Here is a 19257-nt window from a genome sequence, read left to right on the forward strand (position 1 = left end):
ACAGAGCAAGTCCATAGATATCAGATAATGCTGCAGCACAAGAACAATTTGTGAACAAGCCCGCAGCTTTGCCCAACCTCCTCCCAAACATGGGTGTGAAACAATAGTTTTAATCAACCAATGAATGGGTGGATGCCAGGTGGATGAATTAATAGGTAATTTTCTACAAAACAGATCAACAGGTATGGACAATTGTGCACGCTACACTGAAGAACTAGAATTTATTGGTGCATATTTTGCGGTGAAGTATAACTTTATCCTTTCAGCCTTCCTAAAATGCACCTAACTACTAGTAACATCCGAGCCCATAGAGCAAGTCTATCAGATAAATTTGTAACCTCCAGCACGGCAGAGAAAAAGCAGGCAGCTTTAGACCCGACCTCCTCCCAAACATGGGGCTGGCACGTGTAGCCGTGGGGATCGAACTGAACCCCCAAAGCAAAATTCAACTTATTCGCAAACTTTGACAGCTTCTAACCGTACCCCCTCCTCGCAGAAAAGGAATTCGCAACGAATTGTGCGAACTGGAGCAGGAAAACTCTCGGATTGATCCCTCACGGGTCGCGCAGCACAGGGAAGATCCAAGCAACCAAGCAAGGTGGCTAGGGTTTCCTTACCAGGTGGGGAAGAAGCTGATCCAAGCCCGGACGGATCCCCTCCCCGCGCCTGTTCACGAGCGCCGAGGAGTAGGACGAGACGAACCCCTTCGCGGTGGGGTGAGCAGGCGGCGCGTTCCGCGCCGGCGGAACTAGGCGCGGACGGCACTCGATGGGGGGCGGCGAAAGGGCCGGGTACCCGAGTTATGGGCACGCGTCTTCGTCGCGCGGGGAGGGGAGAGAGGGAGGGAATAGAATGAAGATGATAGAATGTTTAGGTTTTTTCACAGATTTTTCTTCAGTTAACCCATTTGGTAATTTGGAGACATAAGAGTGACCATCGTACGCATGTCATACGGTATTTTGACATACATCTATGCTACGTTGAAGACACAATAAAATATTGCTCACTTGTCAATATTTTTTGCGTATTGCTATACTACACTCGAGTTAAAATCATCTCTCCCACATTCGAATTTTTTCTATTCCACCTTTTCCCCTTCTTCTCCACCTCCGGTGAACTTTTTAGGGTTCGGGGTTTCGAGGGTTCAGGTTACCTGTATCCGGCGAACCTAGAAGAAGCAGCTCCGGGGTGGCAAGGAAGCGAGCAGTCGTGGCGGTCGAAACGGCGGCAAGACGGGGCGGTGATGGACCCCTGTTTGGCTGCGAATTTTTACGATCCATATAGACACATGATTAGTTGAAAACTTAAAATTATTGAAACATTTCCTGATCATAAGAGAATCTTACCATCATCGCTATATGCTTTAATTATAGCAGTATATGTCAAAACATCAGGGAAGCAACCAGATTCTTCTTCAGTTAGTTTACCCTGAATCGAAATCTCTAAGCTGTATGCACAGGAGTTTGTTCTCGCATGCCATGGTTAGCACCCGAGAGGAGTCCAAAGCCATGGAAACGATGACAGGAAAACAAAAGTCACATAGCTACTCTTCAGAGGTAAGAGTATAACAAACGTCGTATAGGCACACTTCAGAGGTAACATGGTAACAAAAGTCACATGTACACTTCAGAGGTAACAGGATCAAAGGGAACCCGATTATAACAACAGGTAGCATTTCTCAAACGAGAGATTTCACTCGCCAAAATTTCCTGGTACCATAAAGAATATTAATTCCAAACTGTGATCATCTACAACCCCATAGTTCAACTTCTGCTTACACTGGAAAAATCCGAATCATCATCTAAGCGCTCTGCAAAACCAACCTAGTAGCTTCCCATTGGTGGCATCCCAAATGCTGGCATCGGACCAGGGCCCATCGGAGGCATGCCCATTCCACCCATCGGAGGTGGAGGACCGCCCATGCCTGGCATCGGCGGAGCGGGCAAAGCGAGAGGAAGCAGCTGTGCGTACATGTTCTGCACAACAGAATGCGACTAATCATGCCAAATGCCTCAGCACTAGTGACTGATTACAGAAACAAAGAGGCGAATGCACTTTTACTTTACCTGCTGAGCAACAAGATCTTTCTCCTCTTTCTCTTTCGCTCTTTCCTCATTTTGCGACTCAATTTTGTCGTTAACTAAATCATCAACCTTGCTGCTGTATTCGCGAATGAACTGCATGGACGGCAGGGATGTTATTATAAAATGAACTGTGCATAAATAAGTGTCAGTGCAGATATGGACCGAAATAAGGTACCTGCAACAGATATGGGAAAGCAAAGTCTGTCATGTTGTTCATCCATGCAAGCTCAAGGGCAATATCTGGTCGTATCAAGTCATAGCAAATGAAGAGGCAAGAAGCAAAGCATTCTTTCTTCCCCTGCATTGCATAATTGCAGATCAAAGTTAACTAATCAGAAGTGCAATGACAGGTAGACAAATAATAGGCTTTCTACTGTATTTTGAATTGGCATATCACTGCATCTCATATCATCAATCAATAGAACAGGTTTAAAATAAACCTGCTCAATGAAATAGACAAGTCCTCCGACAGTTCACGGTCACCAGACTGCGAGCATGTCTCCATGCAATCCTTGTACATGCTGTCTTTCTTTTGCACACATTTTCAGGCTCCCGTGATTTTGGTTGTTGTTGTCCTGCTTGAGTTTTGCACTCATCTGGCAAGAGTAGTGATTGAAATAGATTATAAAGGAACCACTGATCCGGCAGACTGGCGTCTGTGACAAATTTGAAGAATTAAATTAAAAGAACTTTGTTGTAGAAGGGATTAAAGTTAACCCTGTGTCAAATATCAAACTTTCTATGTATGTAGAAGAGAAATTCCTACAATTTACTAAATAGCTGTGCCTCCTGAAACCATTTGTCACATTGCTTGTTATAGAAGGGTAAAGTGCCGGAAGAATATTTGCTAATGAACTCATGAAGAGGGGTGTTGCTTATGAACTCAACATATACTGTTACACAAGAAGTTAACTTGATTCAATTACTGAAATGATGCATACTTACAGACAAGCAAACGTCTTTGCCAACTCCTTGCTAGAAGAAATGCATCTAAGCTTCTTGGTCAAAGTCATACAATTTTGTAAGCTTGATAGCCTTGCTGAGATCAAGTGAAATTTGAACTGGATGAGGGAAATGAGGAGCTTCTTATGAAATAGAAGCTTATCCATAACTCCAGAGTAATTCGTAGAACGGCTTCGAAGGTGTGACATCAATCAGTTATTGCTTGCGATGGCTCTTGCGACTGATGAATGTATCAGACCACAATCGTGCATCTAAACATGGAGTAATATTGAAACTCAGTGTCCCTATGTTCTAAGATAATGATAGTAACCGATTAGTTTAACCTATGATTGGACTATTGATGATAACAAGTCTCATTCAGCATGGTGATTTATGTTCACTAATGTATGTGCTGCAGTAGATCTGTATAACCATGCTTTCTGGGCTTCTGGCAGAATTAGTGCAAAAGAGGCCATCACAGTAGTATAATTAGTCAAGCTTTTTCTTAGAGCATGCAGGAAGGTCTTCCTATTATTAATTAACTCAAACTTTTAGATAATATAAACAAGTTTGGATGAGAAATGCAAAATTATCAATTTTATAATTTGAAAATTGTCACCACTCATCTGCTTCATCTCCTATTTCCATATTAGTAAATAAAATACTAATGTGGTCAGCTTACTATGGTCAGATCTTTTGCTGCTGCTTGTTTGCTTGACAGTGATGTAATGTATGGTTTTTAGGCTCAGAGATAGGTTCTCAAATGTTTAGCATAGCGGCATCTGGCCTAAGAGTTGCTAGTAGTTTGTGCCTTACTGATGATTCTTGGTTGTTATGTTCCTACTCTATTTTGGCATACTAATGTGGTAACAGGAGGTTATTGAAATGGACTAATGAAGAAAATCACTGATCCAGAACCTGTGACAGATCTAAAGAACTAAATTAAAAGAACTCTGTTTTGCTATGTGGCAATGTATTATGTATGTACTGCTTTGTTTCTGGTCAAATAAAGTAAGTTATATCTGTGAGCAAAAAAAGACTAACTGGACTAATATTAAGTAGAGGAATTCCTGCAATTTACTAAATTATTACTCTACCTCCTTAAGCTATTGTCCCATTGTTTGTTATAGAAGGGCAAAATATCCGAAAACTATTTGCCGGTGAATGTTGCTTATGAACTCAAATATACTGTTCCAAGAAAAAGTGTGAACTTGATTTCATTGATTGAAATGATGCATACTTCCACACAAGTAAAGATATTTGCTAACTTCTTGTGTATTCTAGAAGAAATGTCAGTTGATCTTGTGTACGTTTTTACCAGTGAAATGCCAGTGTATTCTACAAGTTAACTTCTTGTGTAACAGTATATGTTGAGTTCATAAGCAACACCCCTCTTCTCTTCATGAGTTCATTACCAAATATTCTTCCAGCACTTTACCCTTCTATAACAAGCAATGTGACAAATGGTTTCAGGAGGCACAGCTATTTAGTAAATTGTAGGAATTCCTTTTCTACAGACATAGAAAGTATGATATTTGGCACAGGGTTAACTTTAATCCCTTCTTAATATTGGCAATGTGCACAAAGTTCTTTTAATTTAATTCTTCAAATTTGTCACAGATGCCAGTCTGCCGGATCAGTGGTTCCTTCATAATCTATTTCAAACACTACTCTTGCCAGATGAGTGCAAAACTCAAGCAGGACAACAACCAAAATCACCGGTAAGGCTAACTCTTAAGCCAGATGCCACTAAGGCTAAACGTCTAAGAAGATATCATCTGAGACTACAAACCATACATTACATTACAGTCAAACAAACAACAAGTAGCAAAAAACTATTAGCTGCCTCTAACAAGAACAAAACTAAAATGAAATTCACACCTTGGCCCAAGCTATGACGACAAGCTCAAACCAGCGGTTACCAATCGAGCTGCTCACTCAAAATCTAGCACCAAGATCGCCTTCTCCGCCACTTCCTCGTCGTCCTTTTCGTCGCCGTGCGCACGCCCCGATTCACTGACCCCTTCTAGGACCCCCTCGACGCATCCACCCTCCTTCCCCAGCTCCTTCTCCCCGCTCCCTTCCCCGACCACCACGACTCCATCCCGCTCTTCCCCGCGCCCACCGACCACCACCGCGTCCTCGCATCCGCCTCCGCGCCCTCCGCCAACGACCACGACCTCATCGGCGCCGCCGCCGCCGTCGCCGACAACAAGGGCGTCGGCGTCGGGGACAGCCCCACGGGCGGGCCCGGCATCATCCACGCAGCTGCCTCCGCGCGGTGCCAAGACGCGGCCCTCCTCGTCCTCCTCGTCGGAGTCGTCGGAGGGGGGGAAGCGGGCGAGGCGGGAGGAGACGGCCGCCGCGGCGAGGGAAAAGGCCTCGGCGATGGACTCCAGCGGTAGCGCGCAGTCCTCGAGGCCCGCGTCCTCCAGCCGCGGCGGCCGGATGGGCACGCCCCCGCCGGCGAGGAGCTCATCTTCACCCGACATTCGCCGCGCGGTGTCCACGCAGAGGCTTCGAGAAGAGGAGCCCACGCCGGTGCGGATATAAATTATTCGCCGCACTAAGGGGGCGTTTGATTCTAGCCAGGCCGCAGGGGGCAGGGGGAGGCGGCGTCGCGCCGGCCGGCCAGCCGAGGGCAGGGGGAGGCGCGGAGGCCGCCGGGGGCAGGCGGAGGCGCGGAGGGCGGAGCGCGGAGGGCGGAGCGCCGAGGGAGGCGGACCGCGGATGGGCGACGGCGACCGCCGGACCGCGACACGCGAGGGAGCGGGGGAGCCGCCAAGCCGGGAGGCGGCGGTCGGGTTGATAGGGTTTTGTAGGACCGGGCGAGCGGCTGGATTTTATATGACACGGAGACGGGCCGAACGGACCTAACCAGGCCGGGCCGGCCGTTGCCGGCCCACGGGCTAAATAGGCTGTGCCGCCCACGGGCTGAGGCAAGGGCCCAGGCACGGTGGCCTTGGGCCGGGCCAAAATGCCGTGCGGCGGGCCAAATGGACAACTATAGACAGGAGGAAGACGAAGCCGTTTCAGGTTCTGGTCCATCCGGTCCCCGGAGCCGCTCTAGACTTTATTCCCCTGCACCTGTCCCAGCGATTGCTACTTGGAAGCCCATCCCGCGGCCCAGCTTGGAAGCCCATCTGGTAGCCCAGTCCCTGACATTCTCCCCCGCTTAAAATGCGGCTTGCCCTCAAGCCACTCTTGAAACTTCCAGGATCCCCTGAACAACTGTTGTTGCAAGTATGGAGCACTACTGCGCTGAATTGGATGCATGTGAGCTTCAGTTCCTCTACTGGTCTCTGCTGATGGGTAATGTTTAGTGAACACTTCCCAGGCTGAAATCATGTGTGCCCACTGAAGTCAAGTGCTCAAAATATTGCTGTTGTACAGCAAGTGATAGCTGACACCATTGGTTTCGAGCCACTTGAACCTCTTCCTTAATCTCATAAGAGTGATTACCCAGCCAACTGCAAGAATATTTGAATACCCAAAGATGTCGAGTCCATGGCACCCAGAACTGTGACAAAACACTGAATGTCCATCCGAAGATTGTACTTGTGAACTCTAATTTCAGAGGTGATGACCAAGGAGGCCCCAACTGATCCTTCCAGCACGTCCACTTCTGCTCTTTAATATGCCAATGATAGCAGAAACAGCGCCTCATTCCCAGAAGCATATGCACTGGCCAAGTAAGCAGATAATGAACACACAGCTGTAATACCCTTGGCTTTCAGGTGGGGGCCAAGGAATCAAGATAGATGTAACAAAACTTGTTCTGGCCTCAACAACAAACCATAGATGCTGAAATATTTCCTGGGTTGTTGTCCATGTTTCCCTCAAAATCACAGGAAATGCCTTGACTAGTACGACGAGAACCTCAAGAGTGCCCAGCTTGAAGAATAGTTTGTAGCCAGTTCTAATAATTGATTGAAACAAAATCGCAGAAAAACTTCTTGACTGAAACAAGGGTTGCAATGTTGTGTGAGTCAAGAAGCTCTGAATAGCCCCTTCATCACCTTCACTTGTGCATTTGCAATCCGTCAGTGCAAAAGTAGGATATGTTGTTATACCAACTATAGTCTCTTATGGATCTGGTGGCCATGGAATGTGAATACAAAAGCTCATAATAGCATTTTTGTCAGCTTCACTGGTGCCTGTGCAGTCCATTAGTGCAACAACAGAATGCACGACTATGGCCCAGTCCTCCTTGATAGATGCAATCTCCATGAAATCTGAATGAGGAGTAACACCCTTGCCAACAAATTGAACTTGAACAACATTCTGCTGTCCCAAACCACTTGCCAACTGCTTTGCCAAGTAAGAACTCCAAGCTGCTCCAAAATACCATTGTACAGACCATACTAATTGCAGAGAAGAACCTCCAGGATCCCAAAGTGCAAAACCTGGTGCAAGTAAAAGATCATGCCCTCTAACTGCCACTGAGCACTTGCCACTAACCCATGGAAACAGAGCATCCCTGTAGACAAATAGCCCAATAGATAACTCTGTCTGATCACATTCTGAAAGTGAACGAAAGGGAATGCTCCTCTGTAATTGTTTGGTGAGCATTTTGACACCCCAAAACTGGACTGATGGGTATACTGCAGAGGCGAAAATGCTTGTCCTTGGTGCTGAGGAAATCTCACACTGCCTTGATGCAATTACCAGGAAGCAGCATACTGCATCATGTACTGAAATAGCTGGTATACTCACATTGTTTGACAGAGCAGACTGCTCCTCTTGCAGTTTTGACATTCCAACGAACACCTTTGTTGCAGGAATGGAAAGAGCGCCTGGCCTGTTCGAGACAGCAACCAGGACCTTCGAGGGCACATCCCGTGGTGGAGGAGGGGTTGGTGAAGCTAGTGCTGCAGTAGGGGTCGCAAAAATATCTCTGTGTACTCATATTTACATTGGATAGTACGGTGGTGCAATGTTAGCATCAAGGCTTCATGGATGGAGCGTCGGCCTACGTCGACCTCAATTGTGATATACAATCTAAACCTGTTACTTTACGGCTCAGACTTACTTTTTGCAACTGAATTAAACAGGTGGTCAACTATAAATCTCTGTGTTAATGGTAACTGGGAATATATGGCAAAACTATGAATATATGACGCAATGTCAACTGATCATCTCATGAATATAAAATCAAATGATACTTTGTTAATTTATAAGTTCTTGAACCATGTTTCGTTGGTGATATTGAAGTAGCAGAGTAATAATGTACTATATGTTAATTTTCTAGCATCTGAAAAGCCGCATCACATCAGAAAAGCCTACTCAAATGTCAGCTCTGAAATTTAGTTACACGAACCCGTTTTACTTCATGTAAAATTCAAAGCATACAATACATAGTGCTATTGTGTTAGGTCATTTTACATGGAAGTTGTAAATTCAGTAAACAGACTGTACAATTATATTTACACAATAAATGATTTTTTTCTTATTTTAATACAATTCCGATGTATAAGGATTTATCTGTTCCCGTTGCAACAGCACGGGCACATTTGCTAGTACTAATTAATTCAGGATTTGTTTGGTGTCGCTCCGGCTTCGGTTTCGACACCAGAAGACTACACAAAAGTTCACCGAGATGATCATGGCGGCAATCGCACACGTTTCTTCTCAGCAACTACCGGTTGAGTACTCGGCACCACAGGGGCCGTCAGAGGTACGACCTTTACTTTCTTGCCAAGTCCTGAAAAAATCAAGGATGAGACTGCGAAGTTTCAGACTACCAAATAATCACAATACTCACCACTAGCGATAATATCGGACAACAAGGCTTCAGCAGCAACCACCGGTGACTTCGCGACATTAGTCACCTCAGAAGATGCACCCCCGGTAACCTGCTCGGGGCTGCCAACTCGGGAACTGCCGGTGCCAGAGCTGCAGACTCGGAGGCTGTTGTTCCCGAGTTACGAGCGGCACCCCCACCGGCAACTCTTCAACAGCCGCGACATAAACAATGGCATCCTTAACAATCGCAACTACCTCACCAGAAGTAGCCTCGTCACCACCCATAGTCGAGTCGTCGGCCTTCCCATTCGGCTCAAATCATCAGCATTGCTTAAAGACAATTTTCCAAAAATTACCTTATACAACGACTACGTACCTTGGTACTCTGCGACCCCTTAGGGGTCAAACTTGATGACGAAATAGGCTGCACAGCAGCTTTCTTTCGAATTACTCACCGTTTCTTAGCAGGAGGAGAAGGTTCATCATCAGTATTAGCCACGGCAATCTCCCCTCCCTCAAGCTGCGGCAAGAAGCCAAAAAGGACCCGGGACTGCAAACAAACAATTGTTACTCGGAGGTATTGCCATACCTCAAAATATACAAGTCAAGCATAAAAACATACCTCTGTTGGCCCATACCAACTATCAAACTGACGAAGAACTGACGGAATCACTGGTACCCCCTAATAGTTCCTAAAAAACTTCCCCAGCAACGCCTCCACATCATCATCAGATATGTGGTCAGGAGACATCCGTGACGGGTCATCAAAACCCGACTACTCCGAGCCTGAGCGAGCTCGCTCCTGCAAAGGTTGCACCCTCCGCTTGAGAAAACTGGTAGCCACGTTGATGTCAGTCAAGCCCAACGACTTCAATTCAGCAATTTGAGTCAGCAGGTCAGCAATTTCAGAAGTGTCCTCAGGCTCGCTCACCCAATTATCCGTGTGCTTAGGAGCATGACCAGTGACCACTGGCAAAATAGGATCATGATTCCCAACATAAAACCATCTTTTTTTCCAGTCGCCATGAGAGTCAGGCAAGTCATATTCGAGATAAGCACTCGAGTTCCTCAGCTGAAACCCAGCCCCTCCGAAAACCTCTGTCCTAGTCGCACTGGGCTGCGGCTTGCAGCGAAACAACTTTCTAAAAAGCTCAAGATTAGGAGGGACGCCCAGGTACACTTCACACAAGTGTACAAAGATAGCTATATGGAGCACGCCATTGGGATTCAAGTGAACTAACTGAAGATTGTAGTACCCGAGAATACCTCTGAAGAAGTCGGAGGTGGGCACTGTCAACTCCCTCTCGATGAAGTGTGCAAGCATGACTGTCTCCTTCGGGTACTCCTCAAACTGCCATGCATTGCCAAAAGCAGGCCTCCACTCTAGTTCAAGCTTTGACTGAAGAAGCTTGGCATCAACCAAAACCTGGACCGTTGGTTCCTTCATCACGGAGTGCTGCCAAGTGATCCCAGGCGGTGGCGGCGCAGTCTGGTTTGTCGGGCCACACTTCAGCGCCGGCAGCATGAGCTCTTTGCCTTTTTTGGATTTAGATCTCCCCTTACTGGCGGCCGCAGCTTGCCCTTGGGTTTTCTCCGTTTTTTCCCTATCTTCTTGACGCGCATCAGTCAGTCTTAGGATAAGTGAAGGAAGGAAGGATCGGTAGCAGATCTCACTTAAGGGCAAGGAGAAAGCAACAATAGCGGTGGCGGCAGAGGAAAGGGCGGTGGCTCAAAGATGAACAGGAAAGCAGCGTATCCCTAATTACCACTGGGCCTGCCCTGTTATATCTCCATCACCTCTGGATTCCAAGTGTCAATTAAGCAATGATCAGATATAAATCAGATTTACCACCATAATTTCCAACGGATACTCGGACCAAAAGGTTTAACCACTTCACCGACTACAAATAATCGCCTAAGTGCTGGGGGGCTGCGGATACTGTACCCGCTGGATAAAGTTTTCTTTTTTCCGAAGATTACTAAAGCTAGAGCAAAGTCACAGGATTGACCCTCAGCCTGATTCTTCGATTCAACCTAAGACTCTGGGGCTACTCCATATGGAGTGCGATTGTCATCGCACTACCATATAAAAAGTCTCAAGGAAAAGGTTACTCGAACAAAGATGCTGAGAGTACCTTCCAGTCGCACAACAGCACCAGTACTCGAAGGATCGGCCGCATCTACAAAAGCACCAAGGAGCCCAAGCAACACCCTCAAGTACCCGGAGCTTTTCTCTCGACTACAAAGTACTCGGGGGCTTATCGGGCATACATCCCCGGACCCACGGGTAGACCTTGTACGGCCCACTCAGGGACGTACTCGAATGAGATCAGGATATGGAAGGCTGCACCAGAGTAACGTAGCCTCCAGATTCCTGAAGACTAGTCGAAATAGACAAGGAAACTATACCGACTAGGAGTAGGAATCTGTAAACATGTCTGACTAGGACTCCACCCTGTAATCTTGCTCCCCCGACTATATAAGGGCGGGCAGGGATCCCCTTAAAATAAGAGCTAAGAAGTTCAATACAATCAACACACAGGACGTAGGGTATTACGCGATCTAGCGGCCCGAATCTGTCTAAATCGTGTTCCTTGCGTCACCATCGACTCCTTAATTCTCGACGACACCCACCGCATAAAAGACCACCTAGGATACCCCTAGGTGGGTTGCCGATTTAAAACACCGACAACCGCTGCGCACAATCTAATATATCATTCTCAAAAGAAAATATTCTTGTATCTTATCCATTCACCCACCCCCACTCCACCGGTGCTCCTCTCTCCCCCGTGACGCTGCCGTCCCTGCGCCATCCTCCCCTTCGCGTCGACCCTGTGCTGTCCTCCCAGCCGCACCGGTCGCCGCCCCTGCACCGTCCTCCTCACCGCCTCTTGGACTCATCGTCCCTAGCGAGGTCGGTGAGGGCACGGTCGAATGCGGCCCGCGCGCAGGCATCGTCGCCGAGCCTGACCTCCGCCATGATGCACGCAGTGCGCACCCCTAAACAATAATCCAAGGTCTCCGAGGGCCAAGTGGAAGATGTTGGAAGCAACCTCATGTTGGATATATAAGCACCTTTAGTTTTAATTTAATCCAGAAATAAATCATGAATACGATGAACAGACAGCAGATTAAACTAGACATGTCTACGCAAGATCTAGACAAGTCTATCATTGCAAATAGAATCACACATTCTACCATACTATCCAGTGCTATCAGACTGCAACAGATCATAATAGCTAGTATGGAAGACATAATTTGAGATAAGAGATTGTACGTTTCTTTCTTGATGAAGACCGACTCCTGGACGACTACCGGGTACAGTAGGCGATGACGATCAGCAGCCTGACGTTGTTCGCGACGGCGAGTGACGCCCGAGTGACGAAGAGGTAGACGAGCCGTGGTGAAGGAGTTGACGAAGAACTTGACGAAGCGGAGGAAGCGATCGAGCAGTCGCGTAGAGCGCTTCCCAAAAACCTTATTCGCCCTCTCCTGGTGCAGGATCGCTGAAGACGATGGTTCCGGAGACCTACTCTCCCAATCGCCAGTGCACGCCGACAATCGGGATGGAGTAGACTACGGTGGCGGTGCAACAGCGAGAGGAGGCAAAAACCCTGCTCGAATAGATCTTTTTTTGGTAGAGGCCGGTAGGTCGCATATATAGGAGAGCCCACGATTCTCACGTTGCGATCATGATCTAAACCGGTTAGGATTCCATATATCTCGCTGACTTAAAGATCAAGTAACCAAAAAATAAAACGGCAAAAGGAAGCTGCGTGCCCGCGCCGCCCTGCGAGGCAAGGCATGGCAAGCGAGCGCGCGCATATGGAGCTCTCCTTCCCTCCCCACACACACAGCTTGGAGGAGTGGAGACAACTTCCATATTTAAGTTGGTCATCCCTCCCCTCCGCTAGCAATGTGGGACTAAAGACTTGCACCACTCCACCTCTTGCCCACATGGCCCTTTGAGATTTATTTGAAATTCTGAAATTACTTATGGGCTAGACCCATTATTTCAACACCTCACATGTTGTGGTATTCTCGGGAGCAACAAGCTTGACGGCTGCGCTTCCGAGATCCCACTGATCGGCGGATGCTTTGATTGCTCCGACGAGGTAGCCATGGCACCGCCAAGCTCGTGGTGGGGCGGCGAGGAGCAGCGCTGCACACCGGTGGTGGTGAAGATGGACAACCCCTACTCCCTAGTGGAGATCGACGGGCCCGGCATGCCGGCCTCCGACAAGGCCCGCGGCAAGAACGCCAAGCAGTTCACATGGGTGCTCCTCCTCCGTGCGCACCGTGCCGTGGGCTGCGTCGCCTGGCTTGCCGCGGGGTTCTGGGGCATCCTGGGCGCCGTCAACCACCGTGTGCGCCGCGGGTGCGACGCCTACGATGAGCCCGACACCGAGGCCTCCGGTCGTCGCCGCGTCATGCTCCGGTTCCTTCGTGCCTTCCTTCTGCTCTCCCTCGCCGTCTTTGACCTCTCCACCGGCTAGGGGTGCCGCAAGCCCATGGCCTTCTGCCGGGAGGCGACCAGCAGGGAGGAGCGCCCCCGATGGCCGGTGGAGGTGTGGCGCCTGGTAGGAGCGGAGGGCCCGGCAGGGAGGAGGAGAAGGCGCCTGACAGGGGAGGAGCGGAGGGGCCCGACGGGGAGGAGGAGGAGGCGCCCGGCTTGAATATTTAGGGGAAGGAAGACTCGCCCTGGATATAGCGGATTGCATCCAGGGTACCGTTGCAGGCGGTTTTGACTCCTAAAACCGGTAAAATACCGGTTTCAGAAGGCTATACAGGCCACCGTTGCGAACAGTCTTACTCTGAAGAGGATGCATGATCCGGAGAACAGTCCTGTCCGCTCTACGACAACAAGAGAGAAAGCACTTTCTCCGTCGAGATCCAAACCATGCTGAGCCACCTGCACACCGTCCGCCGTTCCTCCCATGTAACCCTGCAAATGGTTTGGGCTGAAATAATTTTAACAGTTTGGATTTTTCTTTGGGCTTCCTTAGCTTGGGTGCTAATGGGCCAACACTGCTAATAAATTCATTTGGTTTGGGCTCCACCTCCCTAACAGTTTGGTGTGGTGTGGTGAGGGATAGTCATTATTGGACTTCTAATGGATCCTAACCGTGGGTTCCAACCGTTAAACAATCCGCCGGCCTCAGGTCTCACTGACTCGGTCCAGAGATCCGGCCGCCACCCTCGCCTCCCTCCCGAGATCCCGCCGCCGCCGCCGCCACCTCCGCCTCGCCTCCCTCCCGAGATCCCGCCGCCGCCGCCGCCACCTCCGCCTCGCCTCCCTCCCTCCCCATCCCGAGATCCCGCTCCCTCCGGCAACAAGGAAGCTGACGTCTCGAGCTCCAGTCAGTCCGCCCCCTGGCCCATCAGATCCAATTCCTTCCCCGACCCCCATCCCGGATCCGCCGCAATTCCTTAGCGTCTCGAGCTCGATTGCTCCCTGTCCGTGGAATTTGCTCCTTTTTCCCGCAAGAATCCTGCCTTGGCTGGCGACTTAGAGGTGGGCGCTTGCGAAGGTGGGGCGGCGGCTCTGCTGGCGTCTACTCAGGGTCGTCCGCCGCATACTCAGGGTCGTCAGGCTCAATCCGCTGCAGCGCAGCGCCAAGAGCCGTTGAGGTGAAAATTTTACTCCGCTGGTTTGTTCCGCCTAGCGTTCTACTCCTAGCTGATAATTAGTTCCTGTGTCAAATTTGGGTTGGATTGACGGCAAGAAGCTGATAATTGCATCCAGTCTTCGCAGCCTTTCGGTTTCCACGTTTGGTAATGATAGGTCGCTTGAGGGAACTGGTTCGTAGGATTTATCAAGTGCGTTGAACTGTCGGGGGTTGACTTATCTTCGCTCCTTCAGTTCCTTCCTGTCTCGCGAGTTGACATCCAAACAGCTGCACATGCATATTCTTTTTCGTTGTTTGGGCCTTCGGTGCTGTTGCTTTTGATCCTGTGTACGTTTGCTTGATTATTGATAGGGATAGCGAGTTTCGATCTTGCATTGTGTGTGATACAGCACATTGAACATCTTGTTTCTTAGATCTTTTACATTGCTCACTGCAGTTTTTGATGTGCAGGTAATTCCTCGTGAACACATTTAGCTTAGGAAGTTACTATTGGCTGCTCATTCAGCTGAGCAGATCGAGCTATCCATTTAGCTCGACACAGTGAAGAGACGCATTGCGCTTACGCATTTTGCGTTAGCTCTTGAACATCCGTTTGGTGTGCTGCGCTGTGAAGGTCACAGAATCCACTCTTGGTAATTAGTCAGTGGAACCCTATCTCTTTAATAGTTTCTTTTGGCAACTGTTAGTCCCAGTTTGTTATGAAACCAACTTCATACATGTTCTTGCCTTTAATTGTTTCAATTCGGGATGCCTTGGATAACCCTTCTTGGCAGACAAGTGTGGCACTACAAGACCTGGCTGCAGCCATGAGGATCAAGTTTGAAAAGTATTGGGGTAGAGATTTTGATGAGTCAAACCAGCCTATTCCTCGCAGAAATAAAAAGGATTATGATGTCAACCTTGGAATTGTTATTGCAACAATGTTAGATCCGAGGGGAAAAGCAGAATATGCAGAGTTCTTCTACCAGAAGATTTGTAGCAATATAGATCAGATTGATTCAAGTGTTGATGCTGCTCTAGTTTGGATGAAAAAATACTTCCTGGAGTATGAGCAACGCTTGAGGAGAGTTAATGCATACTCTGTTACATATTCAAGTGAGGGCAGCATTTGTGTGGGCTCACCGGTGCTTGCGAAAAGGCAGCTAGGATCAGAATTTGCAAACTTCAAGTCAAGTCGAAGAAAGACTCGTCCACCAAAATCTGAATTTGACATCTACTTTGAAGAAGATTGTGTGGAAGACATTGAAAACTTTGACATTTTGGCTTGGTGGAAGGCACATGCTGAGAAGTTCCCGATCTTATCAGTTATGGCACGTGATTTCCTCGCCATTCCTCTTAGTACCGTTTCTTCCGAATCAGCCTTTAGTCTTGGAGGTAGGATTCTTGGGGAGTCAAGAAGCTCACTAACTCCAGAGATGTTAGAAGCCCTTGTGTGTGGGAAAGACTGGTTATTCAAGGAAAAAGATGCAGACAATGAAGGTATACCCTCATTCTGTTTTGGCATGTGTGCATATTTCCATGTTCATATTCTGTTACTTACTATATGCTCATTATATTGCAGGTCAACAAATTAGTGAAGATCAGACTAGTGAAATGGTCATCTTTGCCACTCCATCAGACTAGTGAAATGGACTGAATTCTTGGATGCTGTTGCATAGAGGTTTCTCTTTTAAATGCTTTAACTTTTGTATTACCATGTTAGCAGAAAACCTTATTTCTTTGAAGTATTTCCATGTTTTCAGTTAAAATTCAGTCCCCTTTTTTGTTTCTGCCCCAGCTATTTTTTGTTGGTGGTAACAGCCAAAATGGAGGAAGTTCTTGGCTCATGTGGGACCTGGAGCTCTTGTGGCCATTGGCTTCCTGGATCCTAGCAACTGTAAGCTCTCATCCTTTCCTCAGAGTTGCATGCTCTTTATTGTTGTAAATTTGTGAAATTTCTGGCAAAGCTAAAAAGTAAGTGCAAAAGGAAAAGTAAAGAAAAAGATATTGTTGTCTGAAAAATTCTAGTTGAGGTTCCATTCAGTCCATTTTAGAATATAAAGTTTAAGTTTGATAGATCACTCATCAACTAACCTGTCAACATTCAGATTTTTTTTACTGACTTCGTAGCTAAATTAATGTACTTCAGTTCTTGCTGAAAGTGCATTGTTTGTTTTCAATGCTGCGCCCCAGACCTTAACTGACCAACATGGAGCAGAGTAGCAAACAAGTTATTTTTGATGTATCTGCTCATATTGCAAGAATGCTAGTGCCTTTGGAATGTACTAGCCTAGGGGATGTAGTTGATATACTGCATCATTTGCTATTTTTTTTCCTGTTATCCTACTTATGACAGTGCAAATCTAGCTGTAAGCCTGTAACACGTGCCTAATCCAGTTTAAGAAAGCAAATTGATGTGCTGTAAATCTAGCTGTAAGCCTGTAATCTAGTTGATGTGCTGTTTTCGCTTCTTTTTTCTCAAATTCTTGCCTATCAGTATATATATCTCAAATTACCTGGTGTCGCTGTCTCATACTTGGACAGCATCGATGTATATCTGTTCAATTAATTCTGGATAAATTTTTGAAAGACTATTTGAAAGACTATTTGTTCAATTAATTCAGTATATATATCTGTTCAATTATATCTGTTCAATTAATTCAGTATATATATCTCAATTAATTCAGTATTCTGTTCAATTATATCTGTTCAATTAATTCAGTATATATATCTCATACCTGGTGTCGCTGTCTCAAATTTTTGAAAGACTATTTGCACCCATGTTTTCATGTCCAGCGACTTGTGGATCACTTGAAGAAGGTATGAGACATGTGCATTGGCATTTGGCAGGTGCAGGAGCAAAGTGAGAATGACATGGACAAGCAAAGTCCAGAAGAACCAGAAACTGGTGGCCAACAAAAGATAACGCAACTCGCTGAGCTCCTGTGAGGAGATAAGCATCAGGGTTGGACGATGGCAACAACCAGGGTCTGGTCGGCAGTTGGGTCATCGTCTCGTCTCTCCAGCTAGGGAGCAACCAAGCACAAGCAAGCGTGAACAACCTATATATATATATATGTAACATAGATCTTTGCAACTTGTTTGACTACTAGTAGCTATCTAATGGGTTCTTATTGGGTTGTAACCATATTTGGCAAGCAGTTTGTATAACTTATGCACTGAAAAGTTTGGGGTGGTATGGTGTGTGAAGGTGGAAGTTTGATTTGGGGTGAGTTAAATTTATATATTTGTGAGAATGGGTTGGTGGGGTTACAGTTTGGGTTCCAACCCAATTAACAGGTTGACAGTAGGCGATGACGATCAGCAGCCTGACGTTGTTCGCGACGGCGAGTGACGCCCGAGTGACGAAGAGGTAGACGAGCCGTGGTGAAGGAGTTGACGAAGAACTTGACGAAGCGGAGGAAGCGATCGAGCAGTCGCGTAGAGCGCTTCCCAAAAACCTTATTCGCCCTCTCCTGGTGCAGGATCGCTGAAGACGATGGTTCCGGAGACCTACTCTCCCAATCGCCAGTGCACGCCGACAATCGGGATGGAGTAGACTACGGTGGCGGTGCAACAGCGAGAGGAGGCAAAAACCCTGCTCGAATAGATCTTTTTTTGGTAGAGGCCGGTAGGTCGCATATATAGGAGAGCCCACGATTCTCACGTTGCGATCATGATCTAAACCGGTTAGGATTCCATATATCTCGCTGACTTAAAGATCAAGTAACCAAAAAATAAAACGGCAAAAGGAAGCTGCGTGCCCGCGCCGCCCTGCGAGGCAAGGCATGGCAAGCGAGCGCGCGCATATGGAGCTCTCCTTCCCTCCCCACACACACAGCTTGGAGGAGTGGAGACAACTTCCATATTTAAGTTGGTCATCCCTCCCCTCCGCTAGCAATGTGGGACTAAAGACTTGCACCACTCCACCTCTTGCCCACATGGCCCTTTGAGATTTATTTGAAATTCTGAAATTACTTATGGGCTAGACCCATTATTTCAACACCTCACATGTTGTGGTATTCTCGGGAGCAACAAGCTTGACGGCTGCGCTTCCGAGATCCCACTGATCGGCGGATGCTTTGATTGCTCCGACGAGGTAGCCATGGCACCGCCAAGCTCGTGGTGGGGCGGCGAGGAGCAGCGCTGCACACCGGTGGTGGTGAAGATGGACAACCCCTACTCCCTAGTGGAGATCGACGGGCCCGGCATGCCGGCCTCCGACAAGGCCCGCGGCAAGAACGCCAAGCAGTTCACATGGGTGCTCCTCCTCCGTGCGCACCGTGCCGTGGGCTGCGTCGCCTGGCTTGCCGCGGGGTTCTGGGGCATCCTGGGCGCCGTCAACCACCGTGTGCGCCGCGGGTGCGACGCCTACGATGAGCCCGACACCGAGGCCTCCGGTCGTCGCCGCGTCATGCTCCGGTTCCTTCGTGCCTTCCTTCTGCTCTCCCTCGCCGTCTTTGACCTCTCCACCGGCTAGGGGTGCCGCAAGCCCATGGCCTTCTGCCGGGAGGCGACCAGCAGGGAGGAGCGCCCCCGATGGCCGGTGGAGGTGTGGCGCCTGGTAGGAGCGGAGGGCCCGGCAGGGAGGAGGAGAAGGCGCCTGACAGGGGAGGAGCGGAGGGGCCCGACGGGGAGGAGGAGGAGGCGCCCGGCTTGAATATTTAGGGGAAGGAAGACTCGCCCTGGATATAGCGGATTGCATCCAGGGTACCGTTGCAGGCGGTTTTGACTCCTAAAACCGGTAAAATACCGGTTTCAGAAGGCTATACAGGCCACCGTTGCGAACAGTCTTACTCTGAAGAGGATGCATGATCCGGAGAACAGTCCTGTCCGCTCTACGACAACAAGAGAGAAAGCACTTTCTCCGTCGAGAT

General features: G+C 48.2%; 2 protein-coding genes across 9 annotated transcripts; one reads left to right on the forward strand and one right to left on the reverse strand.

Annotated features, from left to right (window-relative positions):
* Positions 1-1596: 1596 nt before the first annotated feature.
* On the reverse strand, positions 1597-5825 carry LOC101773867. 5 transcript variants are annotated; one of them, XM_004978344.4, is made up of 6 exons: positions 4908-5825; positions 3030-3123; positions 2525-2680; positions 2260-2382; positions 2067-2177; positions 1597-1976 (listed from the first exon to the last, which is right to left on the reverse strand). In XM_004978344.4, the coding sequence occupies exon 1, from the start codon at positions 5516-5518 to the stop codon at positions 4961-4963; it is 558 nt and encodes a 185-aa protein (XP_004978401.1). In that variant the 5' UTR covers positions 5519-5825; the 3' UTR covers positions 1597-1976; positions 2067-2177; positions 2260-2382; positions 2525-2680; positions 3030-3123; positions 4908-4960. The 5 variants fall into 5 exon arrangements, with proteins under 5 accessions (XP_004978401.1, XP_004978399.1, XP_022684984.1 ...); XM_004978342.4 differs by having other exon boundaries at positions 3030-3298; XM_022829249.1 differs by having other exon boundaries at positions 2525-2740; positions 3030-3298.
* Positions 5826-13992: 8167 nt separating this feature from the next.
* LOC105914868 (zinc finger BED domain-containing protein RICESLEEPER 2-like) lies at positions 13993-17637 on the forward strand. Of its 4 annotated transcripts, none has more exons than XR_002678930.1 (6): positions 13993-14402; positions 14838-15033; positions 15175-15880; positions 15963-16061; positions 16179-16277; positions 17231-17637. XR_002678930.1 is itself a non-coding variant. In XM_012847975.2 (4 exons), the coding sequence occupies exons 1-2, from the start codon at positions 15100-15102 to the stop codon at positions 16022-16024; spliced, it is 843 nt and encodes a 280-aa protein (XP_012703429.1). In that variant the 5' UTR covers positions 15040-15099; the 3' UTR covers positions 16025-16061; positions 16179-16277; positions 17177-17637. The 4 variants fall into 4 exon arrangements, 2 of the variants coding, with proteins under 2 accessions (XP_012703429.1, XP_012703428.1); XR_001164623.2 differs by having other exon boundaries at positions 13994-14402; positions 14852-15033; XM_012847975.2 differs by lacking the exons at positions 13993-14402; positions 14838-15033 and having other exon boundaries at positions 15040-15880; positions 17177-17637.
* Positions 17638-19257: the final 1620 nt, after the last annotated feature.

This window comes from Setaria italica, chromosome VIII (genome assembly GCF_000263155.2).
Source record: "Setaria italica strain Yugu1 chromosome VIII, Setaria_italica_v2.0, whole genome shotgun sequence".
NCBI lineage: Eukaryota > Viridiplantae > Streptophyta > Magnoliopsida > Poales > Poaceae > Setaria > Setaria italica.

Excerpts from the sequence above, each read along its gene's own strand:
- LOC101773867 (XM_004978346.4), bottom strand. The coding sequence starts at position 5,518 with ATGTCGGGTGAAGATGAGCTCCTCGCCGGCGGGGGCGTGCCCATCCGG.
- LOC105914868 (XM_012847975.2), top strand. The coding sequence starts at position 15,100 with ATGAAACCAACTTCATACATGTTCTTGCCTTTAATTGTTTCAATTCGG. Across the intron at positions 15,881-15,962 it reads AAAAGATGCAGACAATGAAG|GTCAACAAATTAGTGAAGAT; the intron begins GTATACCCTCAT and ends ATTATATTGCAG.